General features: G+C 36.2%; 2 protein-coding genes across 3 annotated transcripts in view; both read right to left on the bottom strand.

The window, feature by feature from the left end:
• Nucleotides 1-20,181, bottom strand: part of LOC136029163 (uncharacterized) — a 902,097-nt gene that overhangs the window by 227,126 nt on the left and 654,790 nt on the right. The window lies entirely within an intron of this gene.
• The window catches only part of LOC136039844 (uncharacterized), a 76,824-nt gene continuing 72,458 nt past the window's right edge, over nt 15,816-20,181 (bottom strand). Inside the window, exon 6 of the mRNA XM_065723808.1 lies at nt 15,816-16,938. Coding sequence (XP_065579880.1) covers nt 16,682-16,938 — 257 coding nt within the window. The 3' untranslated portion in view covers nt 15,816-16,681. The remainder of the gene's footprint in view (nt 16,939-20,181) is intronic.

Below are 20,181 nucleotides of genomic sequence, written 5' to 3' on the forward strand. Positions count from 1 at the left end.
CAATACGAAAGATTTGTCAGGCCTATAAAACATAATGAATTGATAAGTGGCAAAACAGAATAAAGACAAACATCAAAAAGATACGGGAATAGGACTCTTCCTTGCCTAAGACCAGAATGGATAAAGATATTACCAGTGTATTTCGACTTGAGTCGAACATTTGAATTAGCATACCAAAAACGAAGAGTTGATGTAATAGAGACATTAACACAAGTTGAATTAAAGAATGCCAAAGTTGGCCATAGCATATTGAATCAAATGCTTTGGAAACATAGAGTGCACAAAAATGAACCACAAAAACATTTTTATGTGCTTCAAGTGATAGCAAAGGTAGAGCCCAATGAACATTTTGGCATCCTATATATGGCTTGAAGTCAAACTAATTATACATAAGATCTGCTTTAGACAAGAAATCAGGGAGCAAAACCTAAAGTGCAAGCAACCATAATAGGCCCATACGAAGCGCAACTTATTGGACCCTTCCCATGTTTAAAAATTGACGTGATGTTACCAAATGAAACAGAATCAGGGACTAAAGACGAGCATAAACACAGCTGAAAAAATACCTGGAAGTGATAAACTAATTCGTCCGAATAGGTATTGAGGTGAAAAGCACTGATGTCGTCGACATCATAAGATTTCAATTTAGTATCTCCACACTTATTTTGAAACGGTCAATACAAATGGGAGGTACATGACCTTGAGAGATTTTCTTCCACAACAGATTAGAACAGAGGATGGCAAAACGAGAATGAATCGCATATATTACTGTATCGATAATCTTACTATAATGACTGGTCCATGATACATTCAGGATTTGGTTTGCAATAGAGGATGTATCGACCTTCGCGACATTAATCATTTAATGTCATTAAATTAATTTATGTCATTAGGTTAATTTAAATCGTTTAATGTCATTTAATGCCAGTGACATTTTCACTGGCTAGGAGTCATAGGAAGTTCGGCCTCTCTCTTCTACGATAACGTTCAAAATCCAGCTTTGTTCTTTGTTTAATATCGAGAACATTACCCCTTACCGGGCAGCCGCAGGCTATTAATTTTTTTAGCCACAATTTAGCCCCTATATCCTATAGCTTTGAGCTCTGGGTCCTTCTTCCAAATTAAACTTATTGTCTGGGCTCGAAAGTGACATAAGGGAACAGGTGCTTCTTCAATCCTCTTAAACCACGACACAATGTGGCTATGATTTGTATGAAGTTGAATTCTGGCTTGAGGAGATCCAACGCTTGTACACAACAAATTAAAAGGGACTTTAATCGCTGATAGAAGGCTAGAAAGTGTAGAAAAATAAAGAGGCCAGTCAGTTGTGTTGCATTCTCTTTTATAATTCCATTTTCTAGAATTAGGACGAAGGTTATTCTCTGCAGTAGTATTAAGGGTAACAATAAGGGACAGGGGGAGATGGTCATAATCACGTTGACCCTGATCAACATAGAGTTCGCCACAGATGGGACCAGAAAAAACGATACAATGGTCAATGTCCAAAAGTGAGCCACTATTACATAGCAATGGGAGGCATCTTTCTTCAAAATTTTGTAACTACTTGGTAATGAGTCTAAGAGAAGCTGAGTCAACACTAATGAAGAGCTAATATTACAGTCCATTCACCAATTAATAACCAGTCCCGTCCATTATTCTCAATCTCATTCAGAAGACTATTAATGCGCAAGATTTTGTGAATTTTGTAAAACTTCGGAGGGATTTCTGGTCACAGGGGAAATAAACATCAATGAGGACAAGGTTGGCAAGACAAATAGCAATATGACAATCACTCTCGGGATGACATAAAGGGGGAGGTGAAAACAACGTCTTTTTGTTAAACATGCTAGGCCACCTGATGGTCTGCCAGAGGTTTTGCGGGCACTTTTAGAAAAAACTAAATGTTCGTTACTTCTGCGTAGGGACTTTAAGCTTACTAAAAGTAGGAGATGTCCATGGAGGAATAAAACATCAAAATTTTCTAATTTTTGATGTAAAGAAATTTATTTATTCTTTATGCTTACTACCGTTAATATTGAACGAGCATATAGTGATGTTAGTACTAGCACTCATTTTCTTGTATATGATGACCGTTTCGACAAAAGTTCACCAAGGATTTGGCATTTCAATAAAAAGGACATGCGATTGCCTTGATAGTTCAGACATCTTGGTGTGGCCTGGCACGAAGAATCAGGCAAGGATTCATGTTGCCCTGCAAAACGGGAGCAGTGTTTTTCTTTACCATAATTTGATTTTAAGTGAATAGGTGATTGGCAATCAGAGCATTTGGATGGACGTTGGGATTCGTAAACTCGATACATCTCATATCAACTCTTTACATCAAGTCGAAGTGCATTAGCGAGCACAGCAAAGTTTTCAAAAAACACTCTAACAGCCAAAGAATTGCCTATTCGTTTTGTATAAGTAGTACTAACGCATTTAATTAGCACGCCCCCCCCCCATTGAAATAGGTTGATATACCCTTAGACTCAAGATATGACGAGATGTGACGTCACTATCTCTCATAACGGATAGAATGGTATTGCAAAAGTCCTTTGCAGTAATCTCATCAATTCGTACCACCAGAATATTGCCAGAGGGCTTAATGCTATGAATGCATTCATGACCTGGCATACAGTCTATTATTTTGAGATGCTTCGCAGGATGGTTTACATTGAAATAAAAATATTCGTCTGATCATGATTCAATTACTGAGGGCCGGAGATGCTAAGAGGAGGTAAATACAGTTTTAAGACGAAATCTTCTCACGAATTTGCTAAGTTCCGATTCAATGCTTACAAGCTTTGAGGCTAAGATAGAATAAGCAACAGCAGGAATAACAGGAACCAAAATTAGCAGGAAAAACCAAGTGGGCAAAATTATCACGTATGTCGGTAAAGACAAATTTTTGGTATCGCATTTCTGGAAGATCTCTATTATTTGCTTAATGTTACGGTAATTAGCTTGATCACCTTGGCGTCTTTGTGCGCATTCATCCTCATAAACATGAGAACAAAGTTCTATTTTAGACGTCATAATAGACTTTTCGTCGAAAAAGCCAACAGCATGGTTAGCAAAAATTTGATCACTTACTCCTTCTTTAACATTAGATTGCACTAAATTCAACACCGACGAATATACACATTCCGTCATAATGGTATATCCAACATCTATGGACAATAAGCCCAATCCCAAAATCAAACGGTTTTTTACTCACCATGCTGTCGAACAGCCAACATCATATTAATTTAAATTTAAAAGAATCCCATACAAAACTCCCAAGGGGATTTCTATGCTTTAAAACTGAATTTATTGTTTTCATTCTAATTCCTGTAACGAGATTATAATCCTTTGCTAACTAATGACAGGTTTAAATCCAGAAATAAAAGCTCTTAAGACTTTGAACTCTGAATGAATAATGAGACACGTTGTGCCACAAATCTACAATTATAAGGCCCCAAATTGCGATTGTCTAAGTGCCATTTCAGAATTACCTAAAATAGAGGTGGATCTAGGGAAAAATCTGGGGGGGGGGGAATATCCGGGAATATCCTTTATCCCCTTGCACATTTAGCCATGAGTCTTCGTCTCTTATCCATTCTATGCTTGTGTCCAGATTTTTTATTTTTATCCATTTTGAACTTTTAGCCACAAGGCTACAATTCAATAGGTCATTGTGGACAGACAAATAGCTATATAACTGTGCTACTACGCTTATAAAACGTCTTAAGAGATACCACTTTTATTTTCAACAGGTTTTCGTGAAATAGGGAAAAGTTCCATGTGTTTAGAAATATCTTTGGAGCAGTCAAAGATTTTTATGCAAATTTCGCAGATATATTCTTAACCGGATGAATAGAAATATTTTTTTTTTCGTTTTATTCATAAGAAAGCTTTGGTTTTAGTTGTTAATTTGATAAATCACATACGAATAATTAATCAAATTGAAAAAGTATACTTAAAAAAAGAGTAAACAAAAAAATGAATGGAATGCGAATGAGGGTGCTAAGAAAATATTGGGGTTGAATCGGAAATCGATCGGAAATATAAATTAATGGTGCCCTTTGAAGAGTGAAAAGCGATTGGAGGGCAAATGACTTCGCCTTTCACGCCTCTTTTACCCTGAAGACATACGATCAGAATTTCGCGATAGCCGTTTGGTTTTACATAGTTGGAAGGCCCAATAACTATGCATACAGAGGTGACAACACCCCACAGACCATGGGCCAGGGACTGTAAATTATACAATTCAGCCATTGCTTAAACATGTTAATTATTATCGGTAAAGGAGTGCGGTTAAGGGAATTAAGATGAAAGTTTCAGGGAATGTCTGAGGAAGGAGAGCTAAATCAAAAGATACTATGTCCATACAGGTTCTCAAAAGCGCATAACAGTAATATCTCAGAGGTATGATGAAGGGATATTTAATTAAAACAAGAGCTAAGAGCTCATATGGCACTTGTGACAAGGCGAGAAGAGCTAAGAGCCAAGAGATCATATGGTATGAGCTCTAACAAAATTCTATGAATCAATAGATTAATTTAAAGAGGAAAATAAGAGGCTTAATGCCGGTCAAGATTTCAAATAAGAGCTCTGAGTCACAAAGTCCTTCTAACAATCAAAATTCATTAAGATCCGATCACCCACTCGTAAGTTATAAATACCTGATTTTTTCTAATTTTTCCTCTCCTTTTTGCCCCCCCCCCCAGATGGTAAAATCTGGGAAAACGACTTAATCAAGTCAAATTGTGCAGCTCCCTGACACGCCTACAAATTTTTATCGCCCTAGCACGTCCAGAAGCACCGAACTCGCCAAATCACTGAACCCCTCCCCCCAACTCCCCCAAAGAGAGTGAATCCAGTATGATTCTGTCAATCACGTATCAAGGACATTTGTTTATTCTATCCACCAAGTTTCATCCCGATTCCTCCACTCCAAGTGTTTTTCCAAGACTTCCCCCTCCAACTCCCCCCAATGTCAAAAGATCTGGTCGGGATTTTGAATAAGAGCTCTGGGACATGAATTCCTTCTAAAAATCAAATTTCATTACGATCTGATCATCTATTCGTAATATAAAAATACCCCAATTTTTATGTTTTCCAAGAATTCCGGTTTCCCCGTCCAACTCCCCCGAATGTCAGAGGATCTGGTCGGAATTTAAAATTAGAACTTTAAAGCACAAGATCCTTCTAAATATCAAATTTCACTAAGATCTGGTCACCCTTTCGTAAGTTACAAATACCTCAATTTTCAAAATTACCCACCCCCAATTCCAACAAAGACAGCAGATCTGGTCCAGTTATGTCAGTCACGTATCTTAGACAGGTTTCTATTCTTCCTATCCAGTATCATCCTGATCTCATCGCTTTAGGTATTTTATAAGATTTCCGGTCCCCCCAAGTGCCCCTCCCCAATTATGCTTGATCCGGTTGAGATTTAAAATAAGATATCTGAGTTACGAGGTCCTTCTAAATATAAAGTTGCATGAAGATCCAATCACTCCTTCGTACGTTAAAAATATGTCATTTTTTCTTATTTTTCAGAATTACCTCCCCCCCCCAATCGAGCGGATCCGTTCCAATTATGTAAATCACGTATGCAAGACTTCTGCTTAATTTTCCAACCAAGTTTCATCCCAATCCCTCCAATCTAAGCGTTTTCCATCATTTTAGGTTTCCCCATCCAAAACTTCCCCCAATGTCACCAGATCCGGTCAGGATTTAAAATAAGAGCTTTGAGACACGATATCTTTCTAAATATCAAATTTCATGGAGATCCAATCACCCGTTCGTAAGTTAAAAATACCTCATTTTTTCTAATTTTTCAAAATTAACCCCCCCCCCTAACTAGCCCAAAGAGAGCGGATCCGATCTGGTTATGTCAATCATGTATCTAGGACTCGTGTTTTTTTTTCCACCAAGTTTCATCCCGATCCCTCCACTCTAAGTGTTTTCCAAGTTTTAGGTTTCCCCCTCCCAACTCCCCCCCCCAATGTCACCAGATCCGGTCGGGCTTAAAATAAGAGCTCTGAGCCACGATATCCTTCTAAATATTAAATTTCATTGAGATCCGATCATCCGTTTGTAAGTTAAAAATACCTTTTTTTATATTTCAGAAATACCCCCCCCCCCAACTACCCCAAAGAGAGCGGATCCGATCCGTTTATGTCAATCATCTATCTAGGACTTGTGTTTATTTTTACCACCATGTTTCATCCCGATCCCTTCACTCTAAGTGTTTTCCAAGTTTTAGGTTTCCCCCTCCCAACTCCTCGCCCCCGTCACCAGATCCGGTCGGGATTTAAAATATGAGCTCTAAGACACGATATCCTTCTAAACATCAAATTTCATTGAGATCCGATCACCCGTTCGTAAGTTGAAAATACCTCATTTTTTCTAATTTTAAGAATTACCCCCCCCCCCCCCCCACTACCGCAAAGAGAACGAATCAGTTCCGATTACGTCAATCGTATATCTGGGACTTGCGCTTATTTTTCCCATCAAGTTTCATCCCAATCCCTCCACTCTAAGTGTTTTCCAAGATTTTAGGTTTTCCCCCTCCAACTCCCCCCGATGTCATCAGATCCGGTCGGGATTTAAAATATGAGCTCTGGGACACAATATTATTCCAAACTTCAATTTTCATTAAGATCCAATCACCCGCTCATAAGTTAAAAATACTTCATTTTTTCTATATTTTCCGAATTAACCGGCCCCCCACTCCCAACCAGATAGTCAAATCGAAAAAAAGACTATTTCCAATTTAATCTGGTCCGGTCCCTGATACGCTTGCCAAATTTCATCGTTCTAGCTTACCTGGAAGTGCCTGAAGTAGCAAAACCTGGACTTTAGGTTTCCCCCTCCAACTCCCCCCAATGTCATCAAATCTGGTCGGGACTATATAATAAGAGCTCTGTGACACAATACCATTCCAAACAACAAATTTCATTAAGATCCAATCACCCGCTCATAAATTAAAAATACTTCATTTTTTCTATTTTTTGTAAATTGACCGGCCCCCCATTCCCCCCAGATGGTCAAATCGGGAAAACAACTATTTCTAATTTAATCTAGTCCGGTCCCTGATACGCTTGCCAAATTTCATCGTCCTAGCTTACCTAGAAGTGCCTAAAGTAGCAAAACCGGGACCGACAGACCGACAGACAGACAGACCGACCGACAGAATTGACAATTGCTATATGTCACTTGGTTAATACCAAGTGCCATAAAAATACAAAATTTGCATACTACTACTGATAGTACTGCTAGCGCTATTGTTACTACTGCTACTACAACTAATACTACTACTACTGCAGCTAAGACTAAGGGTATTGAGGTAAAAATTTCCGGGAATACTGAGTGGGAAGTTTAAAAAACCAAAACACACTACTTGCACACAGGTTGCCAAAAAGAGCACATCAGAAATGTCTTAGATACTGCTTAAAAAAAAAAAAAATTAAACAGTTCGTGGTAACGAACTGTAGTAAGGAGCGAACAATATTAACTGAAACTCTAAAAAATAGAATTTTGGTACCAATATATACATCAAAAGAATTACATTTTTATGCTGATTTTAATTTGCAAATTTCATCAAGTTTATTCTTACCCATCAAAAGTTACGAGCCGGAGAAAATTGACCTTATTTTTGACAAAAGGGGAGAACGCCCCCCTAAAAATAGAATCTTAAGGAAAATTACACCATCACATTCAGCTTATCAGAAAACCTTATAGTAGAGGTTTCAAGCTCCTATCTGCAAAAATGTGGAATTTTGCATTTCTCGATGGAAGAAACATCACGGATGCGTGTTTCTTTGTTGTTTTTTTGTTTTTTTTTTCACGGATGATCGTTACGACCAAGTGGTCCTAGAATGTCGCAAGGGGGCTCATTTTGACATAAATTAAAAGTTCTAGTGTCCTTTTAAAGTGACCAAAAACACTGGAGGGAAACTAGGCCTCCTCCCACGCTCATTTTTTCCAAAAGTCACCAGATCAACTATTTGAGATAGCCATTTGGTTGAGCATAGTCTAAAATTAAATAAATATTTCTTTGAGGACGACTTAATCACCCAGGGTCCTTAGGGAAGGGCTGCGAGTTATGAACTTTGCCCATTGTTTCCCCATAGAACTAGTTATTCACGAAGTATAATGACGTTTTCAGGGGTTATTTTTTCTTTTGGGGAGTGGTCAGGGGTTACGTGAAAAGATCTTTCCATCGAGGAACTTATCATAGGAGAAGAGAATTTCCGTGAAGGGGGGTGCTGAATTTTTTGACATTATTTAAAACAACAATCAGAAATTAAATAAATAAAAAAAAAAACAGTTTTCTTCAACCGAAAGTAGGAAGCAACGTTAAAACCTAAAACAAACAGAAATTATTACATATATGAGGGGGTTCATTCCCTCCTCAATACCTCGCTCTTTACGCTAGAGTATTTTACTAACCTTAAAAGAGCTATTTATTCTAATTAAACGGCCTTTGTGGTTCAGGGGTACTTTTTAAAGAATTGGAGCAAAATTCGAACCTTAGCGTAAGAAGAGAGGTATTGACGAGGGGGCGGACCCCCTCATATACATAATAAAAATATACGAATATAGAAGTTTGCTACACAAGTGAATTTATAAGTTATATATATTTATTACTAATAAACACTTCCGTAAATAAAATCAAAAGCTAGTGGCCTTTTTAAATAAAAAAAAAAATGGAGGGCAAATAGCCCCCTTCTCCCACCCTGTTTTTCTCAAAACAGTCCAATTAAAACCATAGAAAGCCATATAACCAAAAAGAGTAAAATTTATCTGCAAATTTAATTTTAATAATTCATGTAGGGTGAGCCAAAATCAAATCTTCATTAATTGAAAAACATTCAGAGATTAAATTAAAAAAACAAGTTTTTTCAACATAAAATAAGGAGCAACAATAGATCTTAAAACAAACAGATATCATTACGAATATAAGGAGGTCTGTCCCCTCCTCGATTCCACGCTGTTTACGCTGAAGTATTTTTATTAATTTCAAAAGATCTCTTTATTCTAATTAAACGGCCTCTGTGGTTCAGGTGTCATTCTTAAAGAAGTGGAAAAAAATTCAACTTTAGTGTAAAGAGTACGGTATTGATGAGGGGATGGATCGAAAAAAATTAAGAGCAACTAGGCACCCTCACCCGCCCCTTCTTTCCTCAAAATCGTCCGATCAAAATCTTGGGAAAGCCATTTAGCGAAAAAAAAGTAAAATTAATGTGCAACTTTCGTTTTAATTATTCATGTAGGGTGAGTCAAAATCAAATCTTCATTAATTCAAAATGTTCAGAAATTAAATTTAAAAAACTTTTTTTTTAGGAGGGGACAAACCTTTTCATATACGGAATAATTTCTATTCGTTTTAAGTTTTAATGTTTCTCCTTGCTTTCAGCCTAAAAAAAACTAGTTTTTTTTATTTGATCACAAAGAAGAGAAAGATGAGGACAATAATAACCAGTGAAAAACAAAAGAAGAAATTATGTAAATATTTTGGTTGAGATTCAATTGGCAGTCCTCGGTGAAAAAAAAAAGATAAAAGTCTAAAGCTCAATATAAAAACCAAACCTCAAAACAAACACTGACACTAAAATAAAGACATTTTCGAAACAGCGATGAAAGGGTAACTGGATAAAAAAAAATATAATATTGAATGGCATTTCACAATTTCATTTATGTCAAGCATTCTTAAAGGCTAATCGCTTACTAGGTAGGGTATTATTGGATATTCTATTAGGTTGCAAAATAAAATTTTGTGGATGGATGTTAAAATGATCAGTATTAATAAGTTTATAATAAATGGGGCTTAGAAAAGTTTGTCCAGTGCGTCTATTGAGGGGAATCTTCAGGTGAATGTACTTTTTAATTTCAACTGCCTCCCTGTATACTTGCATGAGACCTTTAATGGGCAATAATGAAGGTATTATCAAACAAAATGAAATAATATGATAGACATGTTGAGCAAAGGTGGAACCAAAAGTCTCTGGGCATTCACATAGTCCCATTGCCTTGTCGATAGAGGACCTGCGTTTTGATATCCTTTCTTCAATTTCTCTTGGGTTTTACCAACATGAAAACAGCCACAAGAAAATGGAATTTTATAAACACCACTACCCACAATGGGACTAGTTTTACCTTTACCGCTTTTCAAAAAACTCTATATTGTATTTGAGTTTTTAAAATTGACATTAGGGTTACGTTTCTTAGGATTCTTTTCAGTTTGTCACTCAGTCTGGGAATATGGGGTAGAATAGTGAAAAGTTTCTTATCACCAACTAAGGGGATGATATCTGTTAGGGGTCATGGAGTTGATGCATTTTTTCTGGCATCTTTTATCGACAAACTCCAATAATTTTATAAAGTATCCATCGCAAAATAAAATGTCATTAAGATAATTCAGCTCTGGAATTATATGAGCTTCTGTGCATATTCTTATAACACGATCAACCAATGATATAACTACTCTTCTTTTTACACAATGAAAGCGGTTGAAAGAAATATGAAAATACCTATCGTTATGTTCAGGCTTTCTATAAATAGAAAATACAAGACTAAGAGATTTATTGAAAATTAAGACGTCTAAAAAAGGCAGTTTACGTACATCTTCTGGTTTTATGAACAGACATTTAAAATACAAATTGTTAAGATGATTCAAGACGAAGTTTAATGACACCTCTCATTGATCAAACACAAAAATAACATCAACCACAAATGGGCCCAAGAACTGGTGTTTCAGAAAAAAAATTTTCAAAGCAGAGATTTCAATAAATTCCATATAAAGTGGCCAAAAACGGTGAAAGACTCGTACCCATTGGTAGGCCCATAATTTGCCAGAAAAATTGGTTATTGTATTAGAAAAATAAGGAAGAACTATTGTAAAGAAGGACGAGACGCATAATAGTTTCGTTGTCTAGTGTTTTTCCTCCGTTTGGCATGTTTCTATTTTTTTATTAGTTCAACAACCCCCTCAACATTCTCTGAAATTTTGAACTTTACAGTCAAACCTTTTGCTGAGATATTCCCTTGCTGATTTGCCCTTGCCCTTGCCCTGGTATTTGCTGGTTTGCACTGATGCAGCCGGTCCACAAGTGGCATGTTTCGATCTAATTCAATGTCCTTCTCAACATTTCCCAAAAATTTCTTCTTAATATCTTCAGTCTTGGTAATAGTTTAGCATCAAAATAAGTAGTATTAAGTATGCATATTTACCTTTTGGGTAGTTCAACTACCCCCTAAACATGTACAAAAAGTTTCAACTTAATACTCTGCGCTTTTTCAGGCATAAGGCTGTTGTGTCTTTTTGACGACCTGCATTGACATAGTGCTTTTTGATTTAGTTTAGAACCACCCTAATATTCCCTGAAAGTTTTACCTTTTTACCCTTTGGTTCAGTAGCGGTAGTATTAGCAGTAGTAGTCGGTGAAGAAGGTGTATGCATATATTACCTTCTGGTTAGTTCAACATCCTCCTAAAGATCCCCCGAAAGTTTCACTTTAATACCCTTTACTTCACTAATACTACTGGTCGTAGTAGTAGTTTTTTTGCAGAAGTATTTGTTGTAATAATAGCAGAAGTGTCGACATAGAGTATTTTGGTTTGCTCAACATGCCATAAAACTTTAACATAATAAACTAACTCGTTCCTGAAAAATTGCTAATACGCCCTTTTGGCAACTTGCATCTGCTTATTGTGCTTTTATTTAATTTATCATCCTTCTTAACACTTAGAAGTTTAGTTTAAACTCCCTGAGAGTTTCCCCTTAATACTCTTATCTTCAGTAGTAGTTATAGCAGTTACAGTAGTCGCAATAGCCGTTGTACCTGCCGGGACTGGATTCTCCCTTAAATTGCGGGGATCAGGTAGCAAGAAACTACGCTTCCCTCGCTTATTATTTAATTTCCATCGCTCATGATTTAATTTGCATTCAAGATTGCAATCACTGTGAGCCGCATTCAAGTTATTTCACTGTGCATTTCACACATTTCACTGTGAGCGCGCTATAATTAGTTAACATGCACGGAGGTGATGAGGACAATTTGCATTTTCTCCGGTGTTAATTTTGTTCAGCAAAATGTTGAAAAAGGAATTGATGATGAGATGATTAAGAAGTTTGGTAGAGAATTTTTTAACGTCAATGATATTGTGAATGCGAAAAAGTGACTTGGGTCCAAGCTGTATCCAGATGCTTTATTTCTGAAACGAACTGGATTGAAAGCGCCACTAAGTCATTTAGGAGATATACTGGATCTTATCAAGAAGGGCAATACAGATGATTTCGACATCCCAGTATTTTGTATATTAAACCCTAGTGCAGCCCCATTGATACCAGCTACAGCTTAATCTGCTCTCTTTTCGGGAGTAAACGAGCTGCGCATCCAGCTAAAGACTATTTCTAATCAGTTTTATGTGTTTTCCAACCATTTCCCGCCATTACAACAGCCTGGAGCCTCGAAACCTTCCAATAACCACTCTACTATTGTTGTCTCTAAATTGCCACCATTTATTAGAGATCCGACAAGCCGCAAAGACTTTATCGATCAATTCAGTGGTCATGATCGGTTGCTAGTATTCGGCCGGTGGAAGATAAACTGTTCGTGAACATTGAAAAATCGGTAGCTTCTGATTTCTGTGAGTCTGTGAAGTCTGTAGTCTCAAGTATTGGCAAAAAGATTCTGCAGAAACGTTACCTTGGAATAATAAAAGGAATCCCGCTGTCATTTAATGCTTCCGATTCAAATTGTACTCAGGAGTCGTTGACGCAAACCGAATTGGTTTGTCCCAAACTGTCAAGCTAGACTTTTCAGATTCGTTTGCAAAACGTGACGCTATGAAGAATGGAGTAAAAATAGGTTACGAAATTTTCAGAATTTATGATTTCGTAAGTGTACCGCGATGTTGCTTTAAGTGCAGGTCTCCTGATCACTTTATCAACGATTGTACCAGTCAGGTGGAAAAATGTGCGCGCTGCGCCGAAAATCACATTTTTCGAAAGATGCGCCCTGTAAAAATAGACCTAAATGTGCAAACTGTGGCGATTTTCATACATCTTATAGTTTATTATGTCCAGTGATCAAGTCTCGTATTGCGACCGCTATGAAAAAATGATGTCACAAAAATTATCGGTTATATCGTACAATATAAATGAAACACGTCAAAAAGAGCACATCATTAACGAACTTTCGAGCAACTATGACCTCGTTCGTCTTCAAAAGCATCTTTTATCTTCAAATAATACCAACTTGTTGAAACGGAGTGCAAACCATATTACTTTTGTGAGTGCTGCAAGATCTACGTTTGGTAGACCTTCCGGAGGCCTCGCCTGTATACTGAGACGTAGCTCCTTTTCATCCACGACGCCTGTGCTGTTCCATAGTGACGAAAACCTCTTGGCTGTGCAAATTGCCGATTTAATACTTATAAATGTGTATTTTCCTTGTGATTGTAAGTTGGTTCAATCACTGAACAAGTTTGTCAAGACCTGTAGTGTTTTGAAAAAAGTGACAGAATCCGCATCATCTCTCGGTTATCAATTTGTTGTTGCCGGGGATTATAATGCTGATTTACTGAATTCAAATATTTGGTCTGATATGGTTTTCGAGTCTTTATCTGAGTTTAAGCTAGTGGATAAGAATCGTCTGTTTTCTTAAATCCATCATTCTGGGAGCCTTACTAATATTGATCATGTTCTTTGCTCTCCTAACTTATCTGTTTCGACTGTTTCTGTACATGAAATAGAAAGCGATATAGACCACCTACCAATTTCCTTCATGCTTTGTATTTCTCTGTCGCAAGATAGTTCTAATAGACGTGGGAATCGTAGATGGTTTACCAGACGAAATTGGAATAAGGCTAATTAGGCTCTTTATATTTCTACCCTTACAGCTTTTTTGTCTAGGATAAAAGTTCTTTTTCAGCTACTTCAGGTTGGATCTAAATTTGTAAATGATAAGAATTTTCTGAATAAATATTACTTTGATATTATATCATGCATGAAGGAAGCTGAGAGGGTGGCTGTTCCCGAAGAATGTGTTAAATTTAATACGCGGAAGCCTGAATGGTCTTGGGATCCGGGTCTAAAATCAGTGAAAAATAAAGCCAAATTTTGGCTACGTATTTGGGTTTCTTGCGAACGACCACGTAGCGGTGTAGTATTTTAGCTTAAACAGAAAACTAAATTAGAGTATAAAAAGTATTTACGGTCTGCAAAATCTAAAATTTGTAAATTCCCGTCAAGTAATCTCGATTGGAAAAATGTGGTAAATTCCAATTAAATCGATGACTCTTCGTCAACAAGTAGCCCAATTAGTCCTGCTGCCTGGTGCAAATATTACGACCAGATTTTCAATACTATAAATCATTTTGTTCATGCTACTTTTAAGAGGTTTCTTATTTCAGCGCTTCCCATATCATTCTGCCAGAACCAGATCCTCCCAGTTAATTTAGTTTCGGTGGCACAAGCTAAAAAAAAGCTTAAGTCTAGCTCTATTGATTGTGATGGTATAAGTGTCAAACACCTAAATGTTGATTGTCCAGCTCTAGTCCAACATTTAAAACTTCTGTTTCAAATGTGCTTATGCACCTCAGTTGTGCCTGAAAGGTTTTTGTGTGGAACAGTTACTTCGATCCTGAAAAGAGGAAAGATCCCGACTGAGTGTGCATCTTACAGGCCAATAACGGTTCCCTGCAATATAAGCAAAATTTTTGAGTATCTTCTCCTCCCATCAGTTAATTCTTTGGCATATTTTGGTGAAAATCAGATTGGGTTTTCAGCTGGGGTAGGCTGCCAGCAGGCTCATCGAGTTTTGGCTATTGTTCTTACTGAGGCTACTAAAAAGGGATTCGAGTTACATTTCTGTGCTTTGGATCTCTCCAAAGCCTTTGACACTTTTACGCATTCCCAAGCTATCTTTTCCCTTTTTAGTCACGGTATCAACATATCGGTAATTTTACTTCTTAGATATTGGTATTCAAATTCCTTTTGCAGATTAAAATGGATATGAGGGTTTCAGATAGTAAAATTCCAATACGACGTGGGGTCCGGCAAGATGCTGTCCTCTCCCCCTCTATTTTCAAACTTTGTATATCATCTGTCCTTTCCTCTATCCCACCTACTTGCATCCTTAATTATGTAAATATTTCTTATCTTGCCTATGCGGATGTTATTCTTTTGATCAGTAGGACTAAAAAAGGGCTCTCTTTGTCTGTTTCAACAGTAGCATCTAAACTTTATGCGATTGGACTTTCTCTTAATCTTTCAAAGTGTGAATATCTTTCATTTAATAGCAATATCACTACTCCTCTAATTTGTGGATCTTTTTCTATCCCGTCGGTTTCTACATTTCGGTGGCTGGGAATTAACGTTAGTAAAACTCTAAAATCCTTATGGACTCTCACTGCTGCTGATTGTAAGAAGAAAATCCAATTAAGTTACTCTAAAATTTTTGCTAACCGAGGTAGATACAATAGAAAGTCTCTTGCTAAATTATACTTGGTTTTTACAGATCATTCGGTTTTGTTTCTTTCTGGTATTTACCCTGTTTTTCATAAAAAAGATATCAGTTCAATTCGTTCTTATTATTTCCAGTTTTTCCGTTTTCTATTGTATCTGCCTCCGTTGTATACGAATAGGAGCCTCATATCTATTTATAGTTTCCCGGATATTGGGTCGAAGTTCACAGAGCTTGCTGGCAAAATACCCCACTCTACTTATTAGTATCTGCCCGCCCACGTAGGCCTTACTTGTTTGCTTTAGTTTCTTGTTTTTTTCTGTTTTGTGTAGTGTTTGTTTTGTTTCTTTTATTGATATTCCGCTTTGATTTTTGTAGCGGTTCAAAAATAAATTATTATTATAGTGGAAGTAGGTATATAGTGTCTTTCGGTTAGTTCATTATCCCCCCTCAACATACACTGAATGTTTCAAATAAATACTCTAACCTTAAAAATTTGAACTTCATGCTTTAAGCTGTTCCAGATTTATTGCTGATACCCTCTATTCACTACCTTCATGCACAAATTTTATTTTGATTTGGTTCAACATTTTCCAGAACATACCTTGGAAGCTATATCTTACTAAGGTTAGCTTCAGCAGTAGTAACAGTACAAGCGGTAGTTGTAGCATTAGTAACGGTATGCACTTAGCATCATTTTATTCAAAAATGCCCTCTACATACCTTAAAATTTTTGATCTCGATACCCTGATCAGTTTCTTGAAAATGCTGATATTTCCTTTTGACAATGTGCTTGCACATAGTGTGTTTTTATTTAGTTCAAAATCTCCTCAATATTGCCTGAAATCATGCTATGCATCCTAATACCCTTAGCCTCAGTATTAACAGTAGCAGTAATTACAACAATAATAGTAATAGCAGCAGTAGCAGCAGTAATGGTAGTGGCAGTAGATTCAGTTTCAATTGCATGCAAATATTTGTTTATGGTTAGTTCAACAGCCTTATACTTTCTGTTTCAGTTTAATATTCAAAGTAGTTCATATAACTAATTTTTTAGACCTCACTGGCTAATCATGGCAAAACAAAAATCACAAGGAAGAGAGAAACGAGGACAATACCAGCCAGTAAAAAAAAGAAAAAATAATTTTATGGTTTCCATTAAAAAAGCAACTAAGGCCATGCAACTAAGAAACAATGTGTAAAAATTGAAATGAATTCAATTATTGTGTTACGAAGTTGTAGAGCATAATTGCATAGCCTGTTGAATAGCCTAATTGCATTGCATAAAACAGCCAACCTTGAATTCCAGAGCTTGTTCTTGTGTTTGAAACGTCAAGAGAGACCTGAGAATGGTTTTCATCAGCAGCCTGTACTTCAACACATTTATTTTCTTGTCTTTCCACAATTATGTTTTGTTGCCTCAGTCGCCTTTTCTTTGCTTTTCTCAGTGCCTTTTGTTTGATCTCCATACAGTGATCTGGAAAACCCAACGGAAAAGTGAATAAACAATATTCAACAAATTACATCCTCTTCAAAGCAAAATTAGCAAAAACAAACTAATAAAATGTGCCATGTAATCATTTTCAATACAATAAAGATTTAAAAAGAATGAATAACATGCCTTAGTAATAACCACAGTAAATGAGTTTTACAGCTGGAAACATAATAAAAGTATGCTACTCACTACTACGTTGAGCAGGAATGATGAATTGCTGACGTTTTTCCTCTTTTTTGAGAACATTCCCTTGAATATTAAAATATTGAAGAGTCGAGTATAAAGCCCCTGTCCCACCTGTTGGGAGGATTTTCAAACTAAGATTATTTAGAAAATCCATCTGATCATTGGTTGAAAAAAAAATCATGATGGTGTTATAACATTTAAATTCTTTTTAAAATTAGGCTAACAATACAATCTGGACCGGGGGCTTTTAAAGGACGCATGCTATTAATCGCTCCGCTTAATTCTTCTTTCTTGATGGTAACTTCATCATTGTCCTCCATTGTCAAGACTTCTATAACTACGCTTCTTAATTTTGTGTGATATTGGTTATCACTACTTACATCATCTTTTCCAAACCAATTTTGGAAAAGTGCTTCACCTGCCTCTTTAGTTGACGTTGTTAATGAGCCATCATCCTTAGTCATATGTATAGGCCTAATCGGAGGTTTATTTGATTTTATTATTTAATGAATAGTATTCCAAGGGTCCAATGTTCCTCTATTCTCACAAAATTTCCTCCAGTCATCCTGTTTTGCTTTTAAAATTGGTTTTTATAACTATTTCTTATATACTTCATGTTTTGGTCACTTTCCCGTGTTCTCAGTATTTTTTATGAATTCGTAAGGCATGTCTATAGGCTTTCCTTTTTGCAGATAAATCTGGATTCCACCATCTTACATATTTTTTGGAATTAGGACCATGTTCTTGTGTTGGTATTGATTCTAACATTGCTTGTGTTATTATATCCACAAAATTATCTAAATCTAAATCAATTTCATTTTTAGTAAAAATCGCCTTAGTACATACACTATCTTTTCTGTTCAAGAGAACTGAACTAAATTTATCCCAATTTGACTTCCTGTAGTCAAATTTACAATCATTATGGTTATAGCAAGTTTCACAACCTATTTCAAACTTTAGTTTAAACAAAACATATAAGTGATCAGACATTGATACATGATCAGAAAGGACGTCCCAATATTCAAGAAATGATAATAAAGAAGCACTAACTGCGGCAACGTCAGGGCTAGTGTGCCACTTAGGTCATATGTACTTTTATTGGCGTCATTTAACACTACTAGGTTTTTACTAGCTAAAAACTACTCTAATTCTTTACCACGAATGTCTGTAACTATTCTTTGGGAACATAGTGGGCTTTTAGCATTAAAATCACCACCTATAACTAAGCGAAATATATTTTTCACATTGTCTAGGATATTCAACTGGTAAGCTAAGGAACTCACTGAAGGAGGGCAATATAAAGAAGACACTGTAATTGTTCTACTTTTGAGGTACAGAGAAACAATAACCAACTCATTTTTAGAATCTTCATGATGAATATCAGCTTTAATTCCACTCTTAACTAATATTTCTGCACTATAAAACCTCTTATCAGGATCAAATTTAGAAAAGCTATTGTAATTTGATGGTATGCACGAAACATCTCCGGATTTTACTCACAAAGGGTTCTTGTAAAAGTAAGGAACTTTAAATCACTCTTTGAATCAAAATTATTCATAAGAATATTCAATACGATTTTGCATTAAATCCTTTATTTTTCTTGCGGCAGTGCATTTATTTATATCATACGAGGTATGTCCGGTTCCCGTAAGTCCTTCTGACTGACATGGTCGGCAGGAGGGTCGAGAAAATGTGCATGACATATATTCATGTTCTCCAGAGCAATACGAACAAAGGATAACTCCTTTGCAATCACTGCTTTTGTGTCCGTACAAACATTTGTTGCATTTCAATAAGTAGGTATAATCTTCACATTCGTGTAACATGAACCCTAATTTCAGACCACGGTGGTCTTTAATACATTTACGCATCTTTGGGGAGACTTCAACAACAGCATGGGTTTTATTTTCTCCTTTGAGACTATTTTGTCACTATTATTTTGTGACTCTTATATTTTATTTGTCACTATTTTGAATGCTTCTCCTTTAACTGCTAGTTCTGACACCTCTAAATTATGATTCAAAAGGGACTCTCTTAGGCGTTCTTTTTCATTTGTCCTAGGGATGCTTTTAACAATCATTCTAGCATTTTTTTTGGTAGAGTGTTTAGGGGTATAATTTGTCAAATCTAATTTTTCACTAAAAACTGTGACTGCATTTTGTGCATCTTCTTAAGATGGCAGTTCCAAAATTATTTTTCCATTTATTCCAGAAGTAGCATTTTTGACCGATAACTTTTTTACATGATCAATTGTCTTTCTGCCCAAATCTTGGACTATTTTGTTTAACTCGTTCTGGCGATCTTCTTATTAACAGTACTTTGACTTTGGGTGAATTCGATTGGCTTGAGGATCACAGTATGTTTTCTTGGGCCTTTCACTTTGCTGGCATAGGTGGGAGTAGAATGACCGGGAGCAGAAGAGAAGGAAAAAGGAAACAACGTGGATTTTAGAGCAATTATTTCTTGTTCTAAATTCAGGATCTCTGTAAGTCTGTCATTTTCTTTTCTGAGCAATGTGGAATTTTCTTCCAGTACACTGGAATAAATAGAACCTATCCTGTCGCACGTTTGTGAGGTAGTTCTTTTCCCACCAGAAATTCTTCGATCTTTAATTGCATCTTTTAGATAATTAAGTAATTTAAAATACTTTCTTCTTCAGAATAGGCAATCTCGCTCATATCCACTTCCGACATTTGTAATTGGATATATTAAGGGTTATAGGTCCGCCTACTTTGGACAGAGCCAAAGGCTACATACAAATTTTGTGTCTATGCCAGGGCTTCTTAAACTATGGGTCGCGACCCCATTTGGGGTCGCGTAGCAAAATTATGGGGTCGCGAGTGATAAAAATATAATTTAACAAAAAATGTTTTTTTACTTGTAAAATTATTGTTATAAAGAAAAATAACAATCATCGTAGATAAATGTTTCATAAAATCTTCTGGTTCGGAAAGACTGTTTATACCGGCTTTTCTATTCCGATCATTATAATATCTTGTAAAAATTTACTATGAATCTGAGATGTTATAGAAATTTATA

The sequence above is a fragment of the Artemia franciscana genome, chromosome 1, assembly GCF_032884065.1.
Source record: "Artemia franciscana chromosome 1, ASM3288406v1, whole genome shotgun sequence".
NCBI classification, from domain to species: domain Eukaryota; kingdom Metazoa; phylum Arthropoda; class Branchiopoda; order Anostraca; family Artemiidae; genus Artemia; species Artemia franciscana.